This window comes from Pagrus major, chromosome 8 (genome assembly GCF_040436345.1).
Source record: "Pagrus major chromosome 8, Pma_NU_1.0".
NCBI classification, from domain to species: domain Eukaryota; kingdom Metazoa; phylum Chordata; class Actinopteri; order Spariformes; family Sparidae; genus Pagrus; species Pagrus major.
Genome location: NC_133222.1, coordinates 2,130,594 through 2,157,563, shown reverse-complemented (window position 1 = coordinate 2,157,563; position 26,970 = coordinate 2,130,594). Strand labels below are relative to the sequence as shown.

The 26,970-nt window shown below is 42.7% G+C and overlaps 2 protein-coding genes across 2 annotated transcripts in view; one reads left to right on the top strand and one right to left on the bottom strand.

Annotated features, from left to right (window-relative positions):
• LOC141000848 (voltage-dependent calcium channel subunit alpha-2/delta-4-like) overlaps positions 1–26,970 on the bottom strand; it is a 64,536-nt gene that overhangs the window by 12,439 nt on the left and 25,127 nt on the right. The window contains exons 21-29 of the mRNA XM_073471728.1: positions 26,759–26,826; positions 26,470–26,515; positions 25,477–25,574; positions 25,250–25,340; positions 24,241–24,333; positions 23,800–23,921; positions 23,643–23,711; positions 3,276–3,337; positions 223–237 (exon numbers count right to left, since the gene is read on the bottom strand). Coding sequence (XP_073327829.1) covers positions 223–237; positions 3,276–3,337; positions 23,643–23,711; positions 23,800–23,921; positions 24,241–24,333; positions 25,250–25,340; positions 25,477–25,574; positions 26,470–26,515; positions 26,759–26,826 — 664 coding nt within the window. The remainder of the gene's footprint in view (positions 1–222; positions 238–3,275; positions 3,338–23,642; positions 23,712–23,799; positions 23,922–24,240; positions 24,334–25,249; positions 25,341–25,476; positions 25,575–26,469; positions 26,516–26,758; positions 26,827–26,970) is intronic.
• Positions 19,121–21,059, top strand: LOC141001549 (uncharacterized). Its single transcript, XM_073472657.1, has 3 exons — positions 19,121–19,166; positions 19,565–20,248; positions 20,581–21,059. Exons 1-3 carry the CDS (start codon positions 19,121–19,123, stop codon positions 21,057–21,059), a joined length of 1,209 nt encoding a protein of 402 aa, XP_073328758.1.

Genomic DNA, 26,970 nt, shown 5'->3' with positions numbered 1-26,970 from the left:
CTGTAGCTTTTAATGTTACAATGTGGTGTAAGATGTCCTTTTCTTCATTAATAGCTTAAAAATTATGAAAATATACAGAACAGTGATGAACCAGTGGCAAACAAACTGAGCTCAACGTTCAGTTTATCCGTAACATCGGCTGCTAAAACTGATTCAAACATGACGTAAAAGAAAACCACGATCAAGCTTTGAATCAATAATCATTAACGAGGGTTTACTTACGTCTGTGTCACTGGGCTGGAAGCAGCAGGGTGGGGGGAGGGAAGAAAACACAAACACAGTGTAAAAAACACTGTAAAGTGTGTTTTTGTCCTTTAAGGTCAGTTTGTTCTTTCAGTTTATTCAGTCATGAACACAAAGAGAGTTTGTGTATTTAGTTTGTTGAATCAAAAAATGAATCCAGAGCTACATGAACAGACGCTGCGCTCGAGTCCTTCACCATCTTTTCAGATTTGCTCTGTTTTACAGTCGAGCTGCATCACTTAGCTGGCTTTAAAGATTTAACACGGTTTAAATGGTCACAGAGTTGTGCAGCTTCTACAAAATGTGGGCGTTTTTTTTAAAATAGATCCGCTGACGGCTTCAGTTTCCTCAGGCAGCGAATCAAATGCAACAGGCCACAAATACAGACGATAAGTCCCGTTTCAGGGCACGACTCGACAGGAACAGACCGTTAATGTTAGATAAAATACAAACCGCTCCGCGGCTCAGAGACGCAGCCGCATTTCAGATCAACTTTTACTTTTCATTTAACTTAAGAAACGTTATAAAAACTCGAGATGCTGTAAATCCGTGGGGACCGGATGTAAATGTGTTCTGAGGTCAGTCGAGCTAATGTCAGCAGTGAATATATTAAAGCAGCCTGTCGCAGCTGTCAGCTCTCATTAATAACGTTATCTGCACCATCAACCTCTACAGGACATCTGCACTCATTCAGCTGCAGCTCTGCTTCACTGAACTGCAGGAGACGTTCACAAGGTCAAAGGCGTGTCGAGGGTGTGAGAGTGTGTGTGTGTGAATGCTGTACGTCTTATGTTATTTCTGGGGACACATTTTGTAACAGGACTAAAAGTCTGAAGGTAAATTGGGTTGGGGGGTTAACCCGTTTTTTGTAACTGTTTTTATTGTGAGTCCTTCACAAACTTCACACAGAAAGTGAATATAATGCTGAGCACTATATTAGTTAGAGGTGGACCGATATCACCTTTTCAGGGCCGATACTGATTATTAGAAATCAAGAAGAGTGAAAAAACGATATTTGGGACTGATGCTCAGTTGCAGTAAAAATGAAACTGTGTGTGTCAAAATTTCAAACAACCAGTGACAAAATAAACCAAAGTACAATTTACTGTGGTGGAGGCAGAAGTCCGCCCACCACTGAGTCCGGTTCTGCTCGAGGTTTCTTCCTGTTGAAAGGCAGTTTTTTTTTCTCGCCACTGTCTCCAAGTGCTGACTCACAGGGGAAATGTTGGGTCTCTGTAAATTAATTAATTAAGAGTATTTTCTAGACCTGCTCACTTTGTAAAGTGTCCTGAGATGATTTTGTTGTGAACTGGTGCGATGAAAATAAAGATTGATTGACTGATTGAGTCAAGTACAATTTTGAGGTACTTTACTTGAGTATTTCCATTTTCTGCTACTTTATACTTCCTCTCCACTTCACTTGTTTGATACATTTAGTTTAGTAGCTTCACTGTATGTAACAAAAATATATTTCCCATACATGTAGATTAATATATTAACATTTTTGGGTTGTTTTTATTATTTGTGTAAATAAAACAGTTTTTAGTTTAGTTAATATCTTCACCTTGTAAGTAAATAATACACCAACATGAAGAGTTAAACAGGCTTATACTTAAAATTAGTTTAATCCTGTGTTTCAACATCTCGTTGTTAACACGCCTACAGTCAGCAAACTACTGTGTGTGAACACGCTAACATTTAGCACCGCATGTGAGAGCATGCTAGCACAGGTACCATGGTGTTTTGATTCTAATAGTGGGGCTCATTTATTCAGAGTAGAGTTAATTGAGTCTTTAAATCTCTGGATTTAATGTCTCAGCTTTCCTTTAAATTAAATAATAAAAACTCTTAGTCATGAAAGTGAGATTAGGCTGAAGTACAAAGATACATTCATCTTTACTTTGGTCTCTTAAGGGTCACATCCAGTTGCTTTACATCTTAATGGGACCTTATTCTGTGCATATTCCACTTTAATCTTAATACGAAAAGTCTAAGAGACTTAGTGAATACAATTAATGGGCTCTGGTCCCTGCTGAAGGAAATGGAAAATTGAAATAATGACCTCTGAATCCAGAGGATTATTATTGGATGATCACAGCAAAATTCATTTGTTCGTCCTTGGAAACTTAGTGATGCACTTCATATTTGCATGGTCAGCTGCTAACTATTACACTCCAGTCTGACTGCAGATCATACTGAGTGTCTTTGTGGAGCAGTTTAAACTCCCACAGGACACGGAGCAACACAGCTAACGTGATTGTGTCCTTTTGGACTCTCTTCCCTCAAACTTCAGCACAGTCGGGGTTTTGAGACCAAACCTGCAAGAGCGATTATTTTACACAAAGTACTGTTGAACTTAATTTGTCCTCCATTCTTCTCAACAGTAAAACATTTGTAACGTCTAGAAGAGCCGCACAATTTAATTATTATATCCCCATTCAGCTTAGCCGGGCGCTAACCCGGAAGTTAGTCGGCTCAGTCGGCGAAACTCTCGACTGCACGCGCTCTACGGGTCGCACAATGCAGAAACTATGCGGAAAACAGTCGAGTCTTTTTGGCTTCATAGGCCACAGAGCAGTTTTCATAGAAATGAATGGGACTTCGCCTCCATGGCTGTGTCCAGGTATAAGTATAACGTCCTGGTACGAGCACACTCTGGCTGATCGTTTTACGTTATTCCACTGATCCACAGGTGGCAGCAGAGCGCACCAAGAGATGCAGCAGAGAGCATGAATGTAAACAATGACGGTTTAAACATCGTCAGCTCCAAATTCAGCTTTGTTCGTCAGACGCGAAGGACACACACGATGAGTTTTGGAGAGAAACACTGAATGTAAACAGAAACTTTGCTGATAAAATTCCTCTATCAGGTTTGTGCAACTGTGGTCAGATTAATGTTTGAGGGATTAGAGCTTTTTATGGATAATTTAAAGTGAAGGTCACAGTCAGCCTCTCAGGAATAAACACAAGCCAATGAAATGTCCCCAGAAGTGACATCAGCCAACATGTGTGAGAGTGAGTCTTCTGGTCACCTGCTTGGCGATGGCCCAGAACCTCTTTTCCAGGCAATCCAAGGACAACTGCACCCCGATAGCTAAAAATAGAAAACACACACACACACACACGCATTAAAGACAGACGCAGGACAAGATGGACTCTGCAGAGATGATGCTGAACAGTTTGCTGTGTTTGTGGAAGAAAAGAGGAGGACGGGAAATCAATTCGACCCTGAGTTCACCTCCGTGGTGTCCAGACACTAATGAAGGGATGTAAACACTGATGAGCCCGATGGCGTGTGTGTTCCCTGCAGACTCGGTAATGACACCCTCAGTCCCTCAGTAAAGCACCGTAGCAGCTTTATTACTGCGAGTATCAAAGTGAGGTGCACATCAAGCGTTCAGGAACCTGATGAACAGATGTGAGCTGGAGGCATCACACAACGTGTTGGCGAGTTTTATCATCCACCTCAGTGTTCACTAACCCTGCCCTGAATAACAACTGTTCAAATGCAGAGAAAGTTTGGAGGGTCGTCTTGTTTTTTAATCAGCTTTCCAAAACCAAAAATACAAGAGCTAGGGCTAACCGCTTTAATTTAAACTGCTAATGTTAGCCCGTCTGGGTGACTAGCTTACTACCTACAGTACTAACTGTATATACCACCATGTAAACCTGATACTTCCAAGACCAAGAGTTACCGTTTCATCAGCAACAATTTTAGAAAAATATACACATTATAAAAAAGTACACACAATGAATTATAATTATGATAAAATCTGAACTAGAACCCCAAATGTGTTCTTATTAGTGCTTAATAACTGATCTAGAACAGAAAATTATTAATGATTAATAAAGTTTTGGTTTCGATTTAGAAAATTGAGCTGATGAAACGTTTGTCACAGATGTGTCATCATCAGCGTATGTGTCGGCTGAAAACTAACTAAGATAAGTACAGCGATCTCAGAGCCCATTGGCTATTGTCTGACAGCGATTAGTCTCTGGGGGAAACCAAGTTTTCAGGGCTGCCAGTGCAGCAGCAGATTTATGGGTAACGGATATCCGGGCCAAGATTTCCTCTTCTGTGCACTGATCATTGTTTCCAGTCCGATCAGCAACTTGAGAGGCGAGAATGGAGTTTGAGTCAGTACCACTCCAACAGAAACCAAAATCCTAAGCATGTCATAGAAATGTCTTCATTGCATAGTTTGTACGCCAAAGAGCACCGACAACCTTCTAACTGCGAACTGTCCTGCTCAGAAGATATTTGGGGTCAAAATGTTAAAAATAAATCGAAGATGTTCTCAACAAATTCGCAACAGCTGCATCCACACATTCATCCATTCACACTGAAAGTCTCAAAATCTTGACTTCCACATCAAATTTAAGCCTTTTAGGTTTAAAACTGGCCGCAAAAGGGAAGGGAAATGTGAAGTGGACCGACTGCCCAACCAGCAGAGGGACCATAGAGCTTCAGGTCGCTGGTGCCACCGGGGAAAGTGAACACACGGTCGACCTGCTGACACACAACGATCCAGTCTGATCCAGAGACCTCGTCCACAGCCGATCGTCAGTCAGTGGCCGCAGCGTCAGAGGACCAGTGGGAGTCGTTTCCACTCACACCAACATAACAACTGCAACTGTTTTTGTTACTTCAATAATGAAAACTCTTCTTCACACAGACAGCTGGTCGGCAGCCACACACACACACACACACACACACACACACACACACACACACACACACACACGAGTGATACGAGGCGACATGTGGAGTCTCTTGTGTACTGGTGTTATTGGAAAAGCAGAGCAGCTGCAAAACCTTTTATTTCTGGTCATTTCTGCCTGTTGAGCTTCTTGTTATTGAGCCGTCAGACTGCAGATTCTCCTCCGATGCTGAAGTATGGAAAAAAACAACTGCTGCCTGTTTAGAGTTTGTAGGAATTCAGGTGTGACCAAGTCAAGAATAATAGCTTTTTTACTTTGATGTCATTTTAAAAGACTTTTTATCATTTTTTATAGATTTTTTTTATCTTTATGAACTCTTAAATTTGCTTTATTGTCAAATAAAACGGTCTATTTATTTTTGGAAAGTCAGTCATTAATGTTGGATGATAACATTTTGGCTGTGATGAGATCATTACCTCGTGTCGTCTCTTTCTGTAGATGATTGGTGACGACTGTTCTACTTGTTCCAATACTTGTCTTTCACCAATTAGTCATTAAATCCACATATCTGATGATAATTGATCAAAAATCTCATTGTGTTCATATTTTGTCAAAGTACTAATAGTCATCACTACAGTATTAATTCTGAGGTATTTGGTCAAAATCATTGTGATATTTGATTTTGTCCATATTGCCCTGAACGATCATAGCCGACGCTTCGAGAGCACTTTTCGTTATTTTTTCATTTCATGCAATTAAAAACTGTACGTGCTGGCATCTGTAGTACATATTTATCAAAAACATGTAAAGGATATGTTATTTCTAATGCAAGGGTCTCTCCATCGAGTCTCGATGGATTCTCACCAGATTCTGCTCTGATCTGGAGACGTTCACCGACGGGAGGAGAGCTCAGAGATTACTTTGTAACTTGTGGGATTAAAAAGTGGATTTATCTTCACTCCTGTTGATCAACCCGACTGCAGCAGTGATCCGGAGGTGACCTCCACTGTCGGGCGTTTCTGTTCTGTAATGTCGACTGCTGACTGGAGCTGGAGGGGAAATGGACTTCACTTCATGAACGTAACGTTACAGAGAGGAGAGAGAGATAAAAGGAGGGTGTGGGGAACTCAGTCATGTATCCTGCCCCTCTTGTTATTCTATGTATGAGGTGTTATGTGTTGCGCTTGATGCTGAGGGCACTGAGAAATCCCTGTCTGCACGATGAAGAGCTAAACAGTCATTTAAGAGAGTTTGAACTGGGACAAGTCTACAAGCTCAGTGTGAAGCAGGAGTGTTGTAGTCAAATGTGACGCTGCATTTCAGGGAGTGCTGTGACTTTGGGTCCTTTAAACCTCTTAAGGCATCCCTCTCCTTCATTCTTTCAAAATAGCCTCTCTGCAGACTCAGTGGTCTGCGGCTTTGCTCTGCTGTTTGATTTCATTTCTCTGTTTTTTTTCCTCTTTTCCTGTCGGCTGCGTCCTTATCGCCGCCCTTCAGCGCTGCAGCTGCACTGTTTCTGCTGCAGTCTGCAGTCTCAGCAAGGACGAGTCCACGACGGGACAAAACACGTCCGACACATTTATTCTACTTTTCAACCCGGCATCAATATCTGAAGGTGTGCGCGCTCTCTGGACAAGTGACAGAAACAGAGAATCTGCAGCTGCATTATTTTTCTTACATGTGTGCATTTGATTTTACTGCTTCTCCCAACTTCTCCCGTGTGATGTAGCTGTGTGTCGAGTGTTGAAATAAAATCTTTTTAAGCTGCAAAAGCGAGTGCAGGGCGTTAAAATTTAATGGTCCAATTTTCTACCAGCAATGATTATATGTTTTGGTTTTGTGTTCATGCGTGCATGTATTCAGTATTCTGACGTGCTCTCCTGTTGGAAGTCTTACTGTCATTTTTCAGACTTCGTTTTGTCTCCTGCTACAAATCTGTTGCCACCAGCCACTTTCATCACAGTGACTAACACATTTTTTATCCTACCCCGTTTTATCTCATCTGAAACAAGGCAGTCATGGCAACGCACAGACTGACCTGGACAGTTTCTCATGAAATATTGAGGTTTTTCCTCGCTGCTGATCCAACTGTAGTTTAGACTCTGATGATACATCTGTCAGCTGTTTTGAAAAGTTTCACAGTGAATAAGCAACGCTCATCATTTCTAGTATTTAGATTTGTTTTTGAGAGAGAAATACCCACACATCAGCAAAAATGCAGCAGATACACTTGAGCTTATTTTCACTTGGATCTTATGTCCTAGTGAATCCAAAAATTGTTTAACGTCCTGCTGATGAGAACGTTCTGTTGGCCGGAGTTTAGAGAGCACGAGATAATTCTTGTAATAAAACGTGAAGGGCAAAAAACACAAAATGGTTTTAGTTATGAGATTAAGTGTTCGAGTCGTCCTCACAGCTATTAAACTGAAACTAAGACTTGAATACAGTAATTAGATGTCTTTGGTGCTGAAGGCACTCTTGAGATATCGCGTTCAAAAGACTGATAACGAGAATGAGACTGAAATCGATAATCCCTCCGGCCACGATGCAGGAGGCATTATAAACAAAGCAAGACATGCTGAATTAGAAGGGCACTCAGGCGAGCGCATACCTCGGCCAAGGCCCAACAGTCTCCTTTGGTGTTTTTCATATACAACTTCTGGCCTGGCTCTAGTCAGTTTGACTCGGCGTGGGACGGATTTGCATTTCCACCACATCTGGGCTACTTGCTTGGAGGTATGTCTTTAACTAATGACGCGCTTGTCTTGCACAGACATGAGTTGAGTATCGATTTGAGGGAGAGACAGTACTTGTCAGAGTTGGCTGCAGTCGCGAGACGTCAACGAATCCTTTGCGGAGGCGGGGCAGACGGTTTGGCCCAACTCTAGAGCAGAACCTTTCGGCTCGGCTCAACTCGGTGTTGTAAAGCTGGTGATGGAAAAGCTAAATTTGATTCGGCACGACCAAAAGCGCCGGTGGAAAAATGCCACTTTTTTCCTCACTCATAGATAGCAGACTTAAGATTCATGCATTCCTTGAGAAATTAACGAAATTCTCACTATTCAAAGGAAATAGAAAAAAATCCTGAATCGGTCTCTTTATCTGAATCTGCACCAAAAGTTAACGGGGTCTATTCTTAGCCGAGACCGATCATCCATCCAAGTTTGGTGGAAATCAGTTCAGTAGTTTTTGTGTAATCCTGCTGACAAACCAACAAAAAAATGGACACGGGTGAAAACATAAAAATCTTTGTGAGCTGCAGTGGCACGATTAAACCACAGGGTGGCAGCAAACTTCGCGAGGGGGTGGAGGTCACACATGTAGCCTCACCCCAACCTCCAGCCTGCAGCGAGGCGTCCTCAGCCTGATCCTTTCACTGAGCTTCCTCCCGTACAGAAATACTACATGTCGTCAGTCTCTCTCTCACATACTCTCTTCATTCATTCAGCTCAGCCTGCAGCAGCAACACTCTGCTGTTACTATTTCTGTCAAACACTGCTTTAATGCACAGAACACACTCAGAACAACGCAGAGAGGAAGAGCACACACACACACACACACACACACACACACACACACACACACACACACACACACACACACACACACACCATTAGCGGCAGCTCAGCGGCAGCATGTGGCGTCTCTAGCTCTCTCTCTCTCTCTCGCTCTCTCTAAAACACACACAGAAGCTCGCTCGTCCTCAGTCGGCGGGCTGCGTGTGTGTTGGACAGAGCTCTCAGACGATCGGAGCTGAGCGAGCAGCGATGAAGAGGAGGAGGAGGACGACAAGTGGCGTTTGATCCGGAATAAAACTCCAGTCCAGCTCCTGGTCTGAAGAAGCCTTCAGGTGTTGGCGAGGACTCGAGCGGCGACTAGTTTCTGTCCTTGAAGATAAAGTCTGGTGTCCAGGATCAGATTTGCAGATTTTGTTTTGAACGCAGAAGAGCTTCGGTCCATTCTCAGTTCAGATTTCAGCTTCTTCTCTGAACGCTGCAGATGAAGGAGAAGAACAGTTTCTTCTTTCTCTGTTTGGAGGCTGAAGCAGTGGAGCAGATGGTGAGCGGTGTGTGTGTGTGTGTGTGTGTGTGTGTGTGCAGATACTGAATGTACAGCAATGTGCAAGTGCCTTTAAAGTGGGAGAGCGTGTGTGTCCTGTGTGTGTGTGCATGTACACTAGATGGCCAGAAGTAAGTGGACACTCTTGTCAGAATACTTTAGTGTAGTTTGTCAGTTCTTCCTCTGTGAAATTGGAAAAGAAACGCTCAGCTCAGAAATGTAAATCCAGTCATCATCTCCTGCCTCCATGCTGATGGAAAGTCAGGTGAAGTTTTGACGTTAACAAAACATTTCTGGAGCTTCGGAGCAAAACAGCGTTGCAGCGTTCTCCTAAACAACTGAAGCAGCTGGAGACTTGATTTAAAAATGTAAAAAATGGCTCCATACAGCTCGTCTGCTGTAATCCAAGTCTCCAGATTAACTTATCAGCAAAAGTGAAGATTAAAATTTGTGTAAATAATTTCTTTTCAAATCAATGTTGGATCTGAAGGCCTCCAGAGACCGACGAGCTGTATGGAGCCATCTCATTCTTCAGTTGTTTATGCTGAAACACTGTTTTGTTGTGAAGCTCCAGAAATGTTTCGTGGACTAAAAAACTTCACCTTTGAAGGTCAGGAGATAATGAGTGAATTTTTATTTTTGGGTGACCTGCTCCTTTAACGGTACAGCTTTCAGCTAATGATTATTTTCATTGTCAATCATTTATGGTTATTTTCACGGTTAGCTGATTAGCGGTTTAGTCCATCCCTGTTTCCAGAGCAGAAGTCATCAGATATCTTCTGTTGTCCGATCAATAAAAACAAAAGACTGACGATAAAACTGAGTATTAAAATCACATGTAGCCTGTTAGTTTTCTGTCAGTCGTCACGCAGTTAATTGTGAACAGACAAAAGTGTGTCAACAATTTGTTTTTGTCCCTTTTCTCTTTCTCCAGAGCCGACAGCTTCGGCTTTAAATAAGATAAAATAAGAACAATTAAAATAAGATTATCTTTTAAAATACGATTATTGTGAGCCCATATTGTGATACACCACATACCTTGATAACAATACTGCGGGAGGATTGTAGAGATGACTATAAATAATCATCAGTAATGTGGATGAAATGACAAAGTGGTAAGTATTAGAACAGTCTTTACTGTAGCGCAGCTCTAAAACAAGGGAAAGAAAACACCTATGACGTATCTCATATAATGATGCCCAAATCTAGAACGCTCTATAGTCTTATATCAGGATAACGATGTATATATCGTTACATTGCCAGCCGTAGCACAAAGCTCCATAAAGAAACGGTTTTCTCAGTTTGGTGTGGAGGAACTTGGACGTCACCTTTGCGTTGAACCTGCATCCCGACTGTGAGCCAGACCTGATCACCCAACATCAAAACCAGAAGGGTGGAGGCAGTCAGAGCAGCGGGTTAAAAGATGGTCAATAAACTCACATGGCAAGAATCTTCTGCTGTCCACATACTTTTGGCCATGTTATGTACGAGTGCATATCTGTGCTTTTAATAGAGAGAGAGTCTAAAAGCATGTAGGAGTGAGCTTGTGTGTGTGTTCTGGCGTGCAGTCAGTGTGTGTGTGTGTGTGTGCTGGTTGTGTGGCTGCCTCGCTCGTCCTGCCTCGGTGTGGTTGCTGCAGTGTGTTTGTGCTGTCGGCCTTTTGGACCGAACGCTCAGCTGCCTCGTTCTCAGGCTGTTTGGAGGAAAAGTGCAGCCACGGGGGGGGGGGGAGGCTGCCTGTCAGAGGCCATTAAGCAGCCAGCGGGACGCCACGTTAGAGCCCAGAAAACCGGAGCGATGCACTGCAGATGAAGCAGGGAACATCACATCGGCAGGACTTCAATGACAAAATCCAAACAGACGAGTTTTAAATCGAGATAATAATCCACCTCTTCTTCATGTACAAAAATAGCCGCTAGCTGCTTTGTGTAACACAATGTTTAACCACAAACAGGAGCTGAGAGGCTGAAAAAGTGAACTTCGAATCCCTGGACGTCTGGAACACCATGAAATCATGTGCTGATGTTCGGGGGTTGGATTCACTGATGGCTGCCATTCTCATCAGTTAGTGGAGCATTCAGAGAGGGGTGGAGCTGAGGTGGTGGGAAGCATCTCACCACAGTCACATTAGAGGAAGTACAATTAGATGCTGAGAGTTTCCCGTTAATTCCCATCTTGGAGTCTGGTATCTAGTTCTTATTATACATCCACTGACAAGAAATTTCATCGACCGTGCCGAACGCACAAAATAACCTTCAATTTGTTTAAAGACAACGTGAGCACGAGCCCTAAAGAAGACAAACAAGTGATCAGCAGCTGTAAAAACTCAACCTGCATCAACAGAAAATCTAAAAAGGAAAGTAAAGCCTGAGAACACCTGACACCGTTTGGTTTAAAGCTGCTAACGTCGAGTTTAGCTCAACAGAACATGTCCTCCAGGTTTTGCAGTCTGTTAGTCTGACTCATCCGATGTAGATTGCCAAAGGGTGACTATTTCAATCAGCAGTCTCGTCCCCTCTGCAATCTGCGTGTTAGCATTTTCAAAATCCTCGTCTGTACAGGAAAAAACAACAACTCTGAGGTAGCAACCTACATGATGAAAACAACAAGTTACTCTCACTCTAACCAACGGTACAAACGCAAACAAGCTAGCAGGTTTGACCTTTTTTCACTTGCGGGATTCAGCTATTTTATAATGCCAGGTCTCGTCTCCCCATGTGCAAACGCTCCACCAAAACAAGTTCCCCTCTGACACAAGAAGAGTGTGATTGGTTTAAAGAAATACAACAAGGCAGAGCTACAACAACTGCATCAACAGAAAAAATCAACAACTAAGTACAATTAGGCCTCGGACCACACAACGCTGGTGCTTCGCTCAACAGAACGTGTCCTCTGGGTTTTGCAGTCCGTTAGTCTGACTCATCAGATGTAGACTTGATTGGTCGACTACTTCAGTCAGCAGTCTCGTCCCTTCTGCTAACTGAGTGTTACCGTTTTCAAAACCGCAAACGGTATGGACATAAACAAGCTAGCAGCCGTTTCCTTTTCATTTGCTGGAATTTACCCATTTTAATGGAAGGGCTGAGCCCCCGATGAGTAAATGATTCACCAACACAAGTTCCCTCAACACTATTGTGCAGGGGGCACAGGCGCTGCATCCCGGGTTAGCGCCTCCCAAGACGATTGTTATTGGTTTAAAGGAGTACAAACAAGCCAGAGCGTTTTTCCTCTATGACAGAATGGTAATGGCCATGTGAGGCTACCAGTCTGTTAGCTAGGGTAAGCATAGCAGCTAATGCTAATGTTTACTTAATACCTATAGTGCCTGTGAGGAAATCAGATGTGGTACTGTAGTACTGATGGTCAGCTTTGTTTGGACAGTGAACAGTCACCTTATGTCAGATTGATCAGAGATGAAATGGTCAGCGGACAGAAATGTATCACATCAGATTCTACAGATCCGCCGGTCATCAGCGAACACATGAAGCACTGTGTATTTACTCCAGGTCTTGTGGAAGTGATTTAAATAGAAGTGTCAGCAGCAGATGTGTGATGATGACACAACAGTAAAAACAGAAAACAGAGCGAGCAGGGGGGGGGGGGGGGGGTTTCTATTGGACCAGTTGTTCTGACACCATCTGGACTCCAGAGCAGGCGTCTGCTCGACTCAGGGATTGAAACCACAATTTTAATCTGTCGCCCACGCAGCAGCGGCGGGCGGCGTCTAATCTGGTTGATGGTGCTTTTGACAAGCTGTTTCATGGCTGTTTACTCACAAAACTCCACAACAATCAACTAGTGAAGGAACTGAGGACATTTTCTCTTCACTCTGTAACTGTGGAGGCATTTTCTAAGCTGTCATCTCTAGATGTAGGATCAGGGGAACAGTGGGGCAGAAACTTTTGGCAATGGGGCAACAAATAATCCACAATGAAAATCAGGCGATGAGCCTTAACCACAGGACCTTGAAGGTGCTGCTTTTATGAGGCATCTTTGTCTGATTAATAGAGCTGGATATAAACCTTCAGCACTGGCAATCAAAAACTGTCTTGGTATTGAATTGCTGGTCGCACCATTGTAAAACGACACAACATTACATCTCTGCGTTGCATTTATTATCTTCTGATTGAACCTGCCCAGTTAAGCAAACAGAAGACGCTCGGTTACATTGTTGGCGGTGGTGTTTCTTTTCTGTGGTCCGATGTTTGTGCGTTTCTTTCAATCGTACCGTTATTTATGTGCAGCAGCTAGCTGCTAAGTTATTTCAAGCTTCTGAGGTTGAACACAGCTAAATTATGGACATGATGCGGAGACAAAGATCATTTTAAACCCAGCATGCTGGTGGAGTCAGCGAGGGGAAATCTAGAACATTTTAGGTTCTTGTAAGGCAGTTTCACGTTAAGACTGACTACCTGCTCCTGACTCCTGAATGTCTGAACCATCTTGCAGTTGTTGAGATATTTCACCTGGTGGCGCTAGATGAAAGCCGGGGGATCGCTGAAGTCATTAAGATCCCCTGGAGCAACTCTGGACCAAAGCAGGAGACAGAATGACTTGTTCAACTCAGGCTTTGTATCAGCACCAGTGACGTAAACTCTAAACAATCTTTAAGACATTTTTCAAGTTTGTTTTTATCATTTATTCTGGATAAAAGCATAATCTACATCCTGAAATAAAAAAATGTACAATATAATATAAGATCTACATAAAACACTACCACTCGCCTAAAAAAAAAAAAAAAACAGTATTAGCGAGGATGCAGCGATTTGACACCAGGTTGTTTTTTTTGTTTGTTCTTTGGCGTACTGGTATCAGAACAGGGCTCCAACAAAGTTCAGGTTTTGGACTATTTCAACAAAAAGGACACAACGCCATGACTTTCCTCCGTCTTAAAAGCTTGGTAGGCTGTATTTTACAGATAAACCTGCTGAGTAAAGTTTGAGTTTAGGTGAATCTGACGTCCTCGACCTACACCCAGCAGCCTCTACGCTCTCTATGCTGTCCTCAAAAAGTCACGAGTCTAAAGAAAGAGACGCCAAGTAGTGCAGCGAGGACGGCACGCTCGGAGAGACGAATGAATGAGGAGAGAGGTGGTGAAAAGCAGGAAAGCAGCCAGGAGCAACTTCAGCTCTTGATAAACAGAAGATGACATACCAACCTCTACGTTTGCTTGTGTTTGCTCCTCAGCTCGAAGCTACATGTGTGTGTAAGCATGAAACAGTGTGTGTGTGTGTGTGTGTGTGTGTGTGTGTGTGTGTGTGTGTGTGTGTGTGTGGAGTGTTATGTTGGTTATGATGTTGAACGTTACTCCCAAAGCAGAAGTCTCGACACAAAGACGTCACAGTGGACTGTTTTTATCATTCTGCTCCATCTGCAGGATTATGTAAGGCGAGGTCGTGTTTTTCTGTAAATCCTTTCTGTTGTTTTTTCACAATGCGTAACGTGATTCAACGTCCATCTGTTGTTGCAGCCATCAGACAGCGAGAGGTCAGAGGTCATCTTCTCCATAAGATACGCTAGGCTCTGATAAAGCCCCGTCTCATCCTCTTACAGGCTCTGTAGTGGACCTAATGTGACCGACAGCTGTCTGATCGGAGTTACTGAGTCTTCTTTCTCTGCATGTTAGTATAATAATCTATTTTATACAAACTTGTCCTGAAACCAGCCACCAAGTCGTCATTCTTCAAGGACATAAAGGTTGGTGTCAGTGTCTTCATGCGTCTGTCTGCTGTTGACCTGTATGAGCATTTGTCTGCAGCTCCGACTGATCTCACTTCGTTTTCCTTTAGCTTCATGAGCTTTGGGACAATTACAAACTTTGCGCTCAAGTTAAGCCGTTTCTAACTCGCTGATCCAATTTCATATCTGATTGCTGCTACTTCTGTATTTCCATTGATCTCCATTGCTGTTCTAAAATCTGCTTCACGCTCAGTCTGACACAAAACTTCCAGCTAAAGATTTCAAAAAGATGGTGTTTGTGGTCGAGGATAAATCCAGGGCAACAGTTTGTTGGAAAGTGAAAGCTTTTCTAGATGTCTAGGTTACATAACCACAACAAACATAGTCACACACTTGCACATATATACAAATAGCATCACAGAGGTTTCCAAAAAGGTTCAACATTAAAGAAATATTTTCATCCAAGGAGATAAAATTATAGTCTTGAATGGCCTCTTCCCAAGTTCAGTATTGATGTGTAGGGTATCAAGTTAAGATACAACATTGTACGTAACTGATGAATTAAGCATTTAAATGAGTCAGTGTGAGGCAGGACCTCAAATTTAGTCTTGAAATCAAATAACTAGATCTTTAAAAAAAATATTTTTTAGCCACATTTAGGCCAAATGTTATCGTCTGTGGTAAACTCATGGACTGAGCAGAGAACAGTGTTGTGGACATCTGTCTCAGTTTGAGCAGCCGGACACATGAACCTCCCGAGTCTCAACAACTGTTGTTGTGGTCCAACACATCCAGTATTGAGGAGTAGCGAACTACATGTGTTTAAACCAGTAGTTAAACACTTTGCAGTAGCTTGCTCGTATTTCAACTTCATTAACATTTTCATAACGATTCAAGGAGTGAAATTACCATTCGTGCCATTTTTCGTGCAGTTTGCTGCTGAGACTTCAAACAGTTTTGGCCCAGAAGATAAAAGGAAAGATTTTTTATTTTTATTGTAACATCGACTCTCAGCTGTACTTTAACCCCTCTGATCAGCCCCGCACTGTTTTATTTTCACGCCCAGCCAATACATTCGTCACAGGTATCAATAAGTCTTAAGTATTGATTAATGCTATTTATCAACAAATGTTCAGAGAAGAGCTATTTTACTAGTTACCTGGATAACTGAGTGAACCTGCTTCTGGAAGTTCAGGTGTCTGACTGAGGGGCACGACGTTTGTTTACTTTTCCATGAACAGTGGGACATTTATTGTTGTTGTTGTTTGGTTAATGTTTGAGCTGATGGTTTTTATGCCTAAACTAAACAAACAAACTGACCTTAAAGGACAAAAACACAATTTATACTGTTTTACTTTGTTTATATGAGGCGGACCCTGCCACCTCTCTAGCTTCAGACAGTGTTCTGGGACCTTATTTTCCTCTGAGATCAGCTCGTTTATTCACTGATGGAGAAAGTTTGTATTATGACCTCATTAATATTGTAAATATTAAAATTCTGAGTTTGAATTTCTTCTCCAAAACTACAGAGCTGCTTTAATTCGATCATTTTCTTAGCAGTTAATAGTTTGAACTACTTGTTGTAAGTAGTTAGATTTCTCCGTAGCTTTGCAGTAATTCATCTTCTTCCATTGTGAAGTAACTATTAGCTCACAAAGCGACGCTCTCCACATTGAGCACATCACACAAGCTGCTTGTCGATCAAACTTCTTGTCAGGAGGCAGGTTTGAAACAGACGCATTAATATAACACGCAAAAAAAGAAAATAGTCACACAAACGTGTCTGAGTGTTGCTGTGCACGTGCAGACTAAGACACGTGTTGAAGCGTGTATTTAAAAAGCAAAGATATTGATATTAACATTGATGCAAACTGTGTTTCACTGCGTTGAACAAACATCCAGTTTGAGAGTCTTTGATATAAGAACATAACTGCTGCTTCTGCCTTGGTTGCTTCGAGAGGAGAGTCATTGTTTTGGCAAGAGGTCAAGTGAGAAAATGTAAACGTAGGTCGTTTTTGTAAAGACACAACCAATGCTGTCGTTTTTTTCTAGTGAGAAAAGTCTAAAACCTGCTGAAACCCTGAGCATCAGGACCTGCTGCACATGATCCTCCATACATGTGTCGAGGATTTGCTTGTGATTATCATCTGAGAGCAGAGGCCTTGACTTTGCAAGAGGATTTCTATTTCTTTCTGGTCTCCTGATGAGGTGACGTCAGATATTCTATGGGAGTCACACTTGCCTCTTCACATGTCCTCCCATTATCTCCCTCCTCTAACTGCATTGTAATTTCTCCTGTTGTGTAATGTCAGTTGTGGCCTGAAGGCACCTTCCTGCCTCACGCAGTCCGCAGCAGAGTGACTGGCATCTTTGTGCCAACTTAACAAAAGAAAGACCTGCAACAAAAGAAAGACCTTGAGGCAGCGTTTCTCTGGCTCTTTATAGCAGCTACAGACGGATGATGGAGTGACAGCACTTTTCTTTTTCAATGCAGCTTTATCTCTTGTGCACACTTCTCCCCCCCTGAATATCTGAGTGCCCTAAACTGCCAGAGATATCCAGAGGAGGAAAACGAGGGAATTAAAAAGGAACGCATCATCAAAAAATACAAACATTTCTCTTGATTGTATGTGTGAAACAATGCTGACACTGTACTGTATCTGCAGCGTACAGGAATTGTGAGTGGGTGTTCAGAAGATAGAAGTTGGCATTGACTTTTCCTCCGGTGTTGGTGTTGCTGGATGAAAACACAGAGGATTATTTCTATTTATCATGAAGCTCCTTGGTGTTCTCTCAGCGAGGAAGGCAAAGAATGGAAAGGATTGAGGACAAGAGAGATGCAGTGAATTACAGCGCAACTCCGGCCTGCAATGCCAATATACTGTAGATCAGCTCTGCCGGGGACTAAGCTGTTGATGTTTTTAATCAGTATGCAGGAAAATACTCCACTTAATCTTGTATATCGAGTTGCACTCTTTACGGTGGCTGAGAGGTTTGAGAAACAGGCGCTCATGTAAAGAAAATCATCAGTGTGAAACCCTGAACCAGACGTGAAGTGCAGAGCTTGAAGTGTGAGCGACTAGATTGAATGAAAGTAAAGGCATGTGCAACAGCTGAAAGAGAGCAAAGTATAATCTAAATACAGCTCACAAAGGATTATCCCTTATAGTACAGTGGTGAAGTGGAGGGAATTTAAGTCCTGTTTATTTTCTCATTTCTCACAGAGTGACTGACAGTTGGAGCATTTCAAGGCTGAAACTCTCCTGGTTTTAATCTGCGGTTCAAACAAAAGTAACAAATCTGTGAGAAAATATCTTTGTTTTCATAAAAAGTAAAAGGCACAAGCCTGTAAACATAAATACTGATTAGAAACATCCAATCTGAGAGCTTAAAGATCTGCTGTGTGCTCTGCGAACACAGAAAATCACACTCTATAGAAAACTGGCGGAACATTAAGTCATTTGAATGAGTTCATGGTCAGATTCTGGTGTCTTGACCAGAGCTGAAGCGATAAATCAACCAGGCTGATGTATTGGCTCATATTCCCTTTTTTGCAGCCATATCAGTGCCGATAAATCAGCCTGTTCTACTCCCAAAGCATAAAATACGACAGCGTGGTCAGTGGCCCTGTGCTTCAAAGTACGAGGCTGTAGTTGTCCCTCTAGCATCATTCCTGCAGGCGCTCCTTTAATGTAGTAGTATAAAGAGTCCAAGTCAGGGGGTGGCTGGATGGGTCATATACAGGACTTTCCCCCTTGAGACTATTTTTTAAAGGAAGTAATTTACTTAAAGCTGCTGCAAGTGTTATTTTCTTCAGTGTTAAATAGCTCTTTAGTCCAACAGTAATCACTGTTATAGAGTGTTTGGTCAGTAACGCATGTCTCTGCTCCTCTTGCTCATGCGGTAAAAGAGAAAATACTAACCCCTTGACTGGACATTTCCTGTTTATTGTTGATATTTTCACCTTGCACATGTAACACTGATGCCAGAGGGGGGAAGTAGAGCCTGAGAGTTTAAAGCTTGAGGCCATGTGTGACGAGTTGGGAGCGTGTTGGATAAGTAACATGGATGTCCTCGTCGCTACATATTCTGGTCAAAACAAACACATTTTTAAGTCACACGTTCAAGCTCATGAGAAATCGTTATCTGATTTTTAAACTCTAAAATATTAAAAGTTGTATCAGGCTGAAAAAAATCCAGCTTCTGTCAGGCGATAGTCTTCGCCATAGACATGGCCACTGACAATCATCAGTTTTTGGGTCTACAGTTTAAGGGCCCTAACAACCAATGGCTGTAAAACACACGTATAGTATCATCCTGAAGACTCTTCTCTGCACACCCTGAAGTAACATCTCCTCTTCTGTCTCAATGTTTCTGTCTTCCAGGACATTCCCCTCAGCTGGATGTTGGTGTGAACCGGCAGAGAGCAGAGAGCCGGATGAGAGTCTAAATTTGAAGTAGAGTCGATGTGACAGTCATGAAGAGCCGAGACCAGTATGGACGCAGTCACCTGGAGAGTCTGTGTGAGTCTGGACAGATGTTTCATCCTTCACACTGCAGACGTTTAACTGAAATCTGAAACCGAATCTGCTTCAATAAAAGACTCCAAAGTGTTAACGAAGCAGACGGACAAACATTTTTATGAAGGTTTAGCTTTTTTTTCTTTCTTTTCAAGCTGTTGGCGTTTTGCGGTGTGTCTGAATTTTTTCAATAAAAATTGCAGAAAAAGAAAAAGGTTTTTTTGGAAATCTGAAGCAGAAATTTAAAAGCAAATTAAAAATATTAGTTCTGTCTTTTAACTGTCTCAGATTCATCGACTGTGTTACAGACAGGGAGGTCAACAGTCAGATCTGATTAAAACTTCTTTGTACAGTATTGACTTCAGCTAAATAGTGTTGCTGTTCTGTTTCTCGTCTTGCAGTCTGTGCAGCTCTGTCCAGTCTGGTGTTGGTTCTACTGGGACTGCTGGGCTCGGTCCACGGCTGTCCTGGAGTCTGCACCTGCTATGGTAACACCACTGACTGCTCTGCTGTCGGCCTTCTCTCTCTGATGCCCATCCTAGCGCTGCTGGAGCAGGACTCTCTGATCCTCCGCCTGCCTCAGAACAACCTCTCCTCTCTGGGCACGACTGAGCTTTCCAATCTCAGCAGCCTGGAGCTCCTGGATCTTTCCCAGAACCACTTTTCCACCCTGCAACCTGGAGCTTTCTCAGGCCTGAACGGCCTGCGCTGGCTCAACCTCTCTGCTAACTACCTCGGGGTGCGCCTGGTGACTTCTGACCCCAACAACAGCACAGACGTCCTCCTGGGCTCAAATGGAAGTCAAGGGAGCATTGGTCTGAACAAGGAGGTTTTCAGGGGGCTGTGGCGGCTGCGAGGGCTCGACCTGTCCTCCAATGGCCTCCTGTGGCTGCCCAAGGGCCTGCTGGATGCACTTCCAAGGCTCACCTGGCTGTCTCTGGCCAGCAACCGGCTGGTGGCCCTTGACAGAGTCACCTTCGAGCCCCTGGTGGGGCTACAGCAGCTCCAGCTGGCGGGAAATCCCTGGGAGTGCGACTGCAAGCTGAGGGACTTCAAGCACTGGATAGAGTGGTTGATTTACAGGGGTGAGTAGAGCTGTTAGCAGGCCTCTCCAAATCTCAAATACTGTGAAGTTGATAGTTTTGGCAGGCGGTGCGCAGTGCTTTAAGACGTAGCAGAGCGAATCACTTTGTATTTTCAGTCTGTACTTCAAAGCTGTCTAATCGAGGAAATTAATCTCCGCTCTGCAGGATGGATGTATGCTGAGCAAAGACATCTAAGAATATAATGACCTCCATCTCTCTCAATCCTCCTCTGTCTCTCCCTGTTTGTTTCTTCCCGCTATCCTCTACTTCATCTTTCCCCTCCCTGCTCTCTACCCTCTCTCTTTTTGTTCCCCTCTCTGTCCGTGTTATAGATGGGCAGGTAGATGCGATGCAGTGCAGTCTCCCGGGGAATTTGAAGGGCAGGGACATCCGCAGCGTACCAGCAGAGATGTTCAACTACTGCCTGCAGAGTCCGACCAAGGAGGGTGCGTCAGGTTATGCCACCCGGCCTCCCTGCCCACCCGGGCGGGTCAGCAGCAACGAGGAATGTGTTCGCCAGCGCTACCGGCCCGTCAGTGTGCGTCGAGCACACGGCACGCAAATAGTTGCGGGCGTCATTTGTGGCACAGTGTGCGTCATGATGGTGGTTGCAGCAACTTACGGGTGCGTCTATGCATCGCTGATGGCACGGTACCAGAGAGAGATGAAGAACCGCGGCCAGCCTCTGATGGCCGAGTCAGGTGCCGAGACAGATCTGGAGGACGGACAAATGTCTCCCACCTCGCCAGAAGAGACGCCGCCCAAAGAGCCCTGCGGCATTGTGCACGGATATCGAATCAGCAGCTTCTGACCCGCTGCTTTTTTACTGATTTAAGATCCTCCCAGGATGCTCTGGCTGCTTTTGCTCCTCAGCTCTCATCACTGATGAGACACCGTCTGGAGAGAGAAACCCTGCAGCGCTGCGATTGTGCTGAAAATCTGGGTGGGGACTGATTGTACAGCTAATGGACCGGACTAGATTCAGTGAAACTGGAATGCTGCAGCACTTCTTTTAATGTATGGATGCTCTGTGAATTGTTATTCCCTGTGCTGCATCTCTCAGCCAGCTTTAAACTCCTCTGAAGCTGCTATTTGGCACTTCTGCACCTTGACTTCCCTTCATCTGTGTTTTTGTTTCTTCTTTAGAAAAATGAAACTACCTTTCTGTTCGAGCCGTCTTTGTATCTGAGCCCAACAAGCACAAGCACCAAAAGTACAAATGTCTGTGAATCTGTGAAAAGTGACATTTCTCCTGTTGTTTGCTGCACAAACTCTCGTTTCTTTCTCGATCGATGTATTTCATGTTATCTTTAACGTCCCCACTTTGAGACATAGTACCTCCGTTAGGTGAATGCCCTGTTGAATTCTTTCCAAATAACAGACACTTTAAACCATGACGCTGTCAGGGAAATGCTGCTTTAAGCTTCGTCACTGAGGTAAACTGCATTCAAACAATACAAGAGCTGTACTGCCACCTAGAGGGCAAGCTTGGAGCTACAACGGCTTGCAACCCAGCACAAACAAACACTCGAGCTCTGTGACAGTGACAGTTACGACACAATTACTCCCAACAATAGCAAAATATGAGATAGAGTGTGAGGATTTAAGCCCACGCAGACTGGAACTCCTGTGTGTTTTATTTTATTTTGTCCATATCGTCTGTGATAAGCACATGAAACATCATCTCAAATCCAACTCAAGGACTGTTAATCATGCTGAAGATAATAAACTCTATATTTATCTAAACTGTATTTTTTTTTCTCTTTTAAAAACACCACAGAACAAGACAGCACAGTTAACATGACGTCAGATTTCATCTTTGCTGCAAATTCCTGACCAGCACTGGGTTGCATCAGCTCTGTTGCATGGCCGAGTTTGTAAATAATTTTGGATTGGCAAGGCAATATAACAGTTTTCAGGGTATACTCACATTATGCGTTTGATCTGATGTCAGCTTTAGTATCAAACGTATTAGTTTGAAGGCATCGTGCAGTGTGAACTTTGTACCCAACCTTAAGACTGAACTTACAATAATGATTCAACAGCAGCCAGGAAACCACATCCATCAGTTAAAAGCAGCCGGAATCAAAGAAAACCAAACTCAGAAGAGGAGAGGAAAGAGAAGATTCAAGGTTTCATCACTGACACATTCTTGGATCAAGACAAACAACACAATCATGTTTTTTCTCACTTCAGGTCAAGTCAAGAAATCCTGCTGAAATCCTGGTCCGACAGGTAGAGCTGAGGAATACTGATTAAATTCATCAGCTCTCTGGACTAAGAGATATTCAAATCTACTAAACTTCAGCTTTATCTTTTAAAACAAACTAAAAATAACTTACAGGGTCATCCATTTATTTTAATAAATGTTAAGGCCTTGTTTCATTTGATTCTCCTCCTCGCTTTAAAAATCTGACTGAATGACTTTCCATCACAGTAACATCAAAGTCTCTGCAGGGATTAGTATCAACACACTGCAACTCGGGGGGGGAAAGACCATTGTTATCCCTCCTGACACAATGGATTCCTCAAGTGTTCAATAAGAGAGAGGTAACGTGTACTGAAGGCCCGACCAACAGGCTCGCACAACGTGTAATCTCTTTAAGCCGAGTATTACAACATACAAAATGTCACCTGGTGAATAATCCAAGACGACGACGACAACAACTCCAGATTCATGCTTGAATGCACCTTCCTTTAGATCAGGTAACCAGGTGAATTGAAGACTTTTAAAAATCTTTTAAAAAACACACAGAATTGCAATTTAATAACTGTTTCACAGTCATACCAGCCAAAGTCTGACAGTTTGTAGAAGACGAGTGTGGACGATTCGGCCTGGAATTATTTATCATAATGTAACACAATATCACGTCGTATTTAACAATAATTCCTCATGATAAAATGTATTAAAATCAACGTGACCTTGATCTGGATGAGCAGCAGAAAATGGATGAATGGATCAACCAATTCAAATGATTAGATTGATTTAAGTTTTTGCTAAAATCTTCCTTGTCCTTCATGTGCTGATGAGCTCCCTGCTACAGCAGCAGCAGCAGCAGCGCCTCCTGCAGCTCAATCTGCTGTCACAACAATCACACTTTTAGTTGAGGTACAACTTCTCCTGAGAGCCTGATATCAGATACAAAAATATCTTCAAACTGACATTACTGACTTTTTAAGACCTTCTAAGGTCTTTTTGAGGAAACTGAAGGTACTAAACGTACTTGTACTGTGTGCGATCAACCAACAGTTGATGTAAAATCGGCCAATGAAGGAAAGAGTAAAAAAATAATAAAACAGTCTCAACATCAAAGACCAACATATTCCACTGTCACATTTTAAAAGATTTCCCAGTTTAAATGTTTTGAATCAGAGCGGCAGCAGAGTGACTCACCTCCAGCCATGGCCGTCTTTCCTTCAGATGACACCGTCACTGCTGTCGTCGCTATGATGAACTTCACTCCTGTGGAGAGAAGATTTACCTCAGGATCAGCTCATTAGAAACATATCTAATTAAATGAAATAAACGTCGAGCTGCTGAGCAGACTGACCTTTGTCGTTGACGGGGTAGTAGAAGAAGCTTCCAGGCGTGTTTTCCACAGCCAGGCGGTACCACAGAGGGAAGTGATCGACGGTGAACAGGTTGTCTTTATCAGCCGGAGTCAGAAACTTTCTGTCGAGTGGAAGTTTAACTTCAGATGACATTTTATTTTGAAACTTTCGGCAGAAATTAACTTGTGAATTATTCTGGAAAAATTTAATTGTTTAATTTAATCCCTGCATTGTAGCATCGTGGCACCGTGGTCAGAGCCGGTTATCGTCACTGATTATCTGAATCGATTTGATTCTCACCCACAAGGGCCTGCTTCGATTTCAGATCCGATTCAAAAACAATATCAGTTCAGGATATTTCAGTGACGATCACAGTTTTGCTTCAATATGAAAGAGATTCTGAGAGAACTTGTGCTGTAAAGAGGACATGGAGCCATTACTTTGCCACTCTGGCCTCCACTCCTGCGTATCTTATGATCCTCATCAGGCCGGCACGAGTACCGAGGAAGGCCGTCTCCACTCCAGGCTCCACCCTACACACACACAGACACACACAGACACACACACACACACACAGACACGCGCGCACACACACACACACAGTTACAGTTATCTCTATGGGGCTCATTTTATCTTTCTGTCAGTGAACTCAGCTGCAGTTATGTTTGTCACTACCATCTGTTGAAAGTATTATATAATTATATATTATATTATATATAAGTATTTTGGGAAATATTGTAGTTTTTTCTCCTCTACATTTATCAAATAGCTTCAGTTACTTAAATATCAAGTAATATTTTCACATAGAAGAGTTTATAAGATATGATGTTTGGTTATAATTCAAGTACAACTGAAACAATTAGTTGATCAAACAATGAATCCTTTGAATGAATTGAATGTATTTGTAATAATGTTGAGGTCTGGACTGTTTGTTGGACTACACAAACATTGTGAAGGCGTCGCTCTGGTCTCTGGCTCATTGTGACGACATTTCTGACTATTCTCAGAAATTTTACAAGAAAATAATCAGCAGATTAAACCAGAATGAAAATGACTTTAAAATGAGCTCCACCTCAAACAACGACAACAGTAAAATTCTGCTTTTACATTAATGACTGGATCATAATCATCTAATGAGATCAGATTATTGGTATAACAGACAAAAGGGACATTGTTCTGCTTTGAGTACTTTTTCCTGATTATACTTACATAATTTTACTTGAGTAATATTTACAACACAGGACTTTAACTGTCAGTGTGGTATGAGCACTTTCACTGAGGTAAAAATTCTGAATACTTCCTTTAAAGCTGGTCAGTCTGCAGAACGACGGCTATTTCTTTAATCTTTGACAAAAAAATATTTCCTGCAGATGTTCTACTTACTCTTGTATTTTTGGGTGAACGGACCCTTTAACACTTCTTATTTAAAATAAATACGTCAAATCTCACCTGTCATTGAGCATCAGGGCGTTCCAGTAGGCTTCGAGTGGAGCCGTTACCACGGCGTCAAACAACGTCTGCTGCAGCAACACCTCATCACCTAGGCAACGGACAGACCAGGTCATCATCATCATCATCATCATCATCATCATATGATCATCAGATTCTCATTCCCAAAAAGGAGTTGATATAAACCCAGCTAACACAAATGTTTGAAGTTAATGTAGAAAACTTACACTCCAGGTCGGGTTCCTTCCCCAGCAGGTAGCGGATGGCGGCCTGAAGCTGAGTGTATTTCCGGTGGCCGGGGTCGATGTCCGTCTCACAGTAAGTCCTGAGGAAAAGAGGTTTATGGATATTGTTAGGACAAGCTGCTACACAGAAACCTGCCCACACGCTGTTGGGAGTTTAATACGTTTTCAGCCGATTCTCAAAGTTTAAAGGAAAAAAATACTTTTACTCTGTCTGAGAAGATTTCAGGGATAAAGAAAAAAGTTTTATCATGCAAATCCTGACTTTTGCTTTGTACTCATGCCTCTAATCTTCTTTTAATCCGTCACTTGAATCTGATTCACCCACTGAACAAGTAACCACAATATCACCAGACCCCCTTAACAAATTGTCTGATTTTGAAAGTTGTTGCGTGAAGAGAAACTTTGTGAAACTCTGTCTCTGACAGATTCTGAATCATTGTCTCCTTCTTGTGAATTCAGCATTAAATGAAAACAGTAAGTTGTTTGTTTCCTTGTAAAAAGTGTCAGTTTGTGGCAGCATGGCTGTACCAGCCTGTCTGCTTCTGTGTCTAAAGTGCTAAAGTCTTACCTGCCAACATTTAGCAGCTGTTTGAACACACTGTTTACACTGATTTCACCATTTACACTCAATTTATGAAAGAAGAAACATTTTATTGATGCTAAACATGTCACATTTTACAAATACACTAAACAGTAACCAGTATAGGCGACTTCTTTGTCCCCGTGGAGAAAGTCCACGGGTCCAGAGTGGAGAGTGAGATCTGATCACAAGTGGTTACACAGGACAGATGTTTACAACAGGTCTGAACAGCTTCTTGGAGTCCCATAACACACAAATGACTTAAGTGGACTGAAAATCCTTCTGCTGATATATTTGACTCATCTGAGTCTTCTGCACATATAAACTGATTAAAGGTTGAATTGCTGAGTCCTGCAGAAATCTACTGTCTTTAATATCAGTTCATGTTTACGTACCACTCAGTGGCGATGCTGAGGTCCGGGGAGGTGAGATCATGCAGGCCTGCAGAGGAAGATACAAACACTGAAGTTACTTAATAACTTCCCTTCAGTTTGAGAAGCTGCTGTGGAGATGTGGTTGATTCATGCGTACGAGGTTTGACTTTTCTATGCATGAATAAACACATCTACACATACTGGGGTTTTAGCATGTTGATGTCTACGTTGTATTTTTCTAACCAGCTGCAGCATCTGATACACCAGTTGATTTAAGGTCTGTGCAGCAGGGAATTGTGGGAAATCCTACCTTCTTCCACAGACACATTTCCCACGAACATCACCCTTCCGTGACCCCTCGTCAGCACCATACCGAAGCTGCAGAGACGCAGAGAGACAGAGGAACCTGTGAACACTGACCGCACTTCTACTGTTAATCATACTCAGTGTAAAGTGCTGCCCTCTAGTGGTCGAAGCACACAGATACAATCAGAAGTATAAAAAGTAAAAACAACAACAATA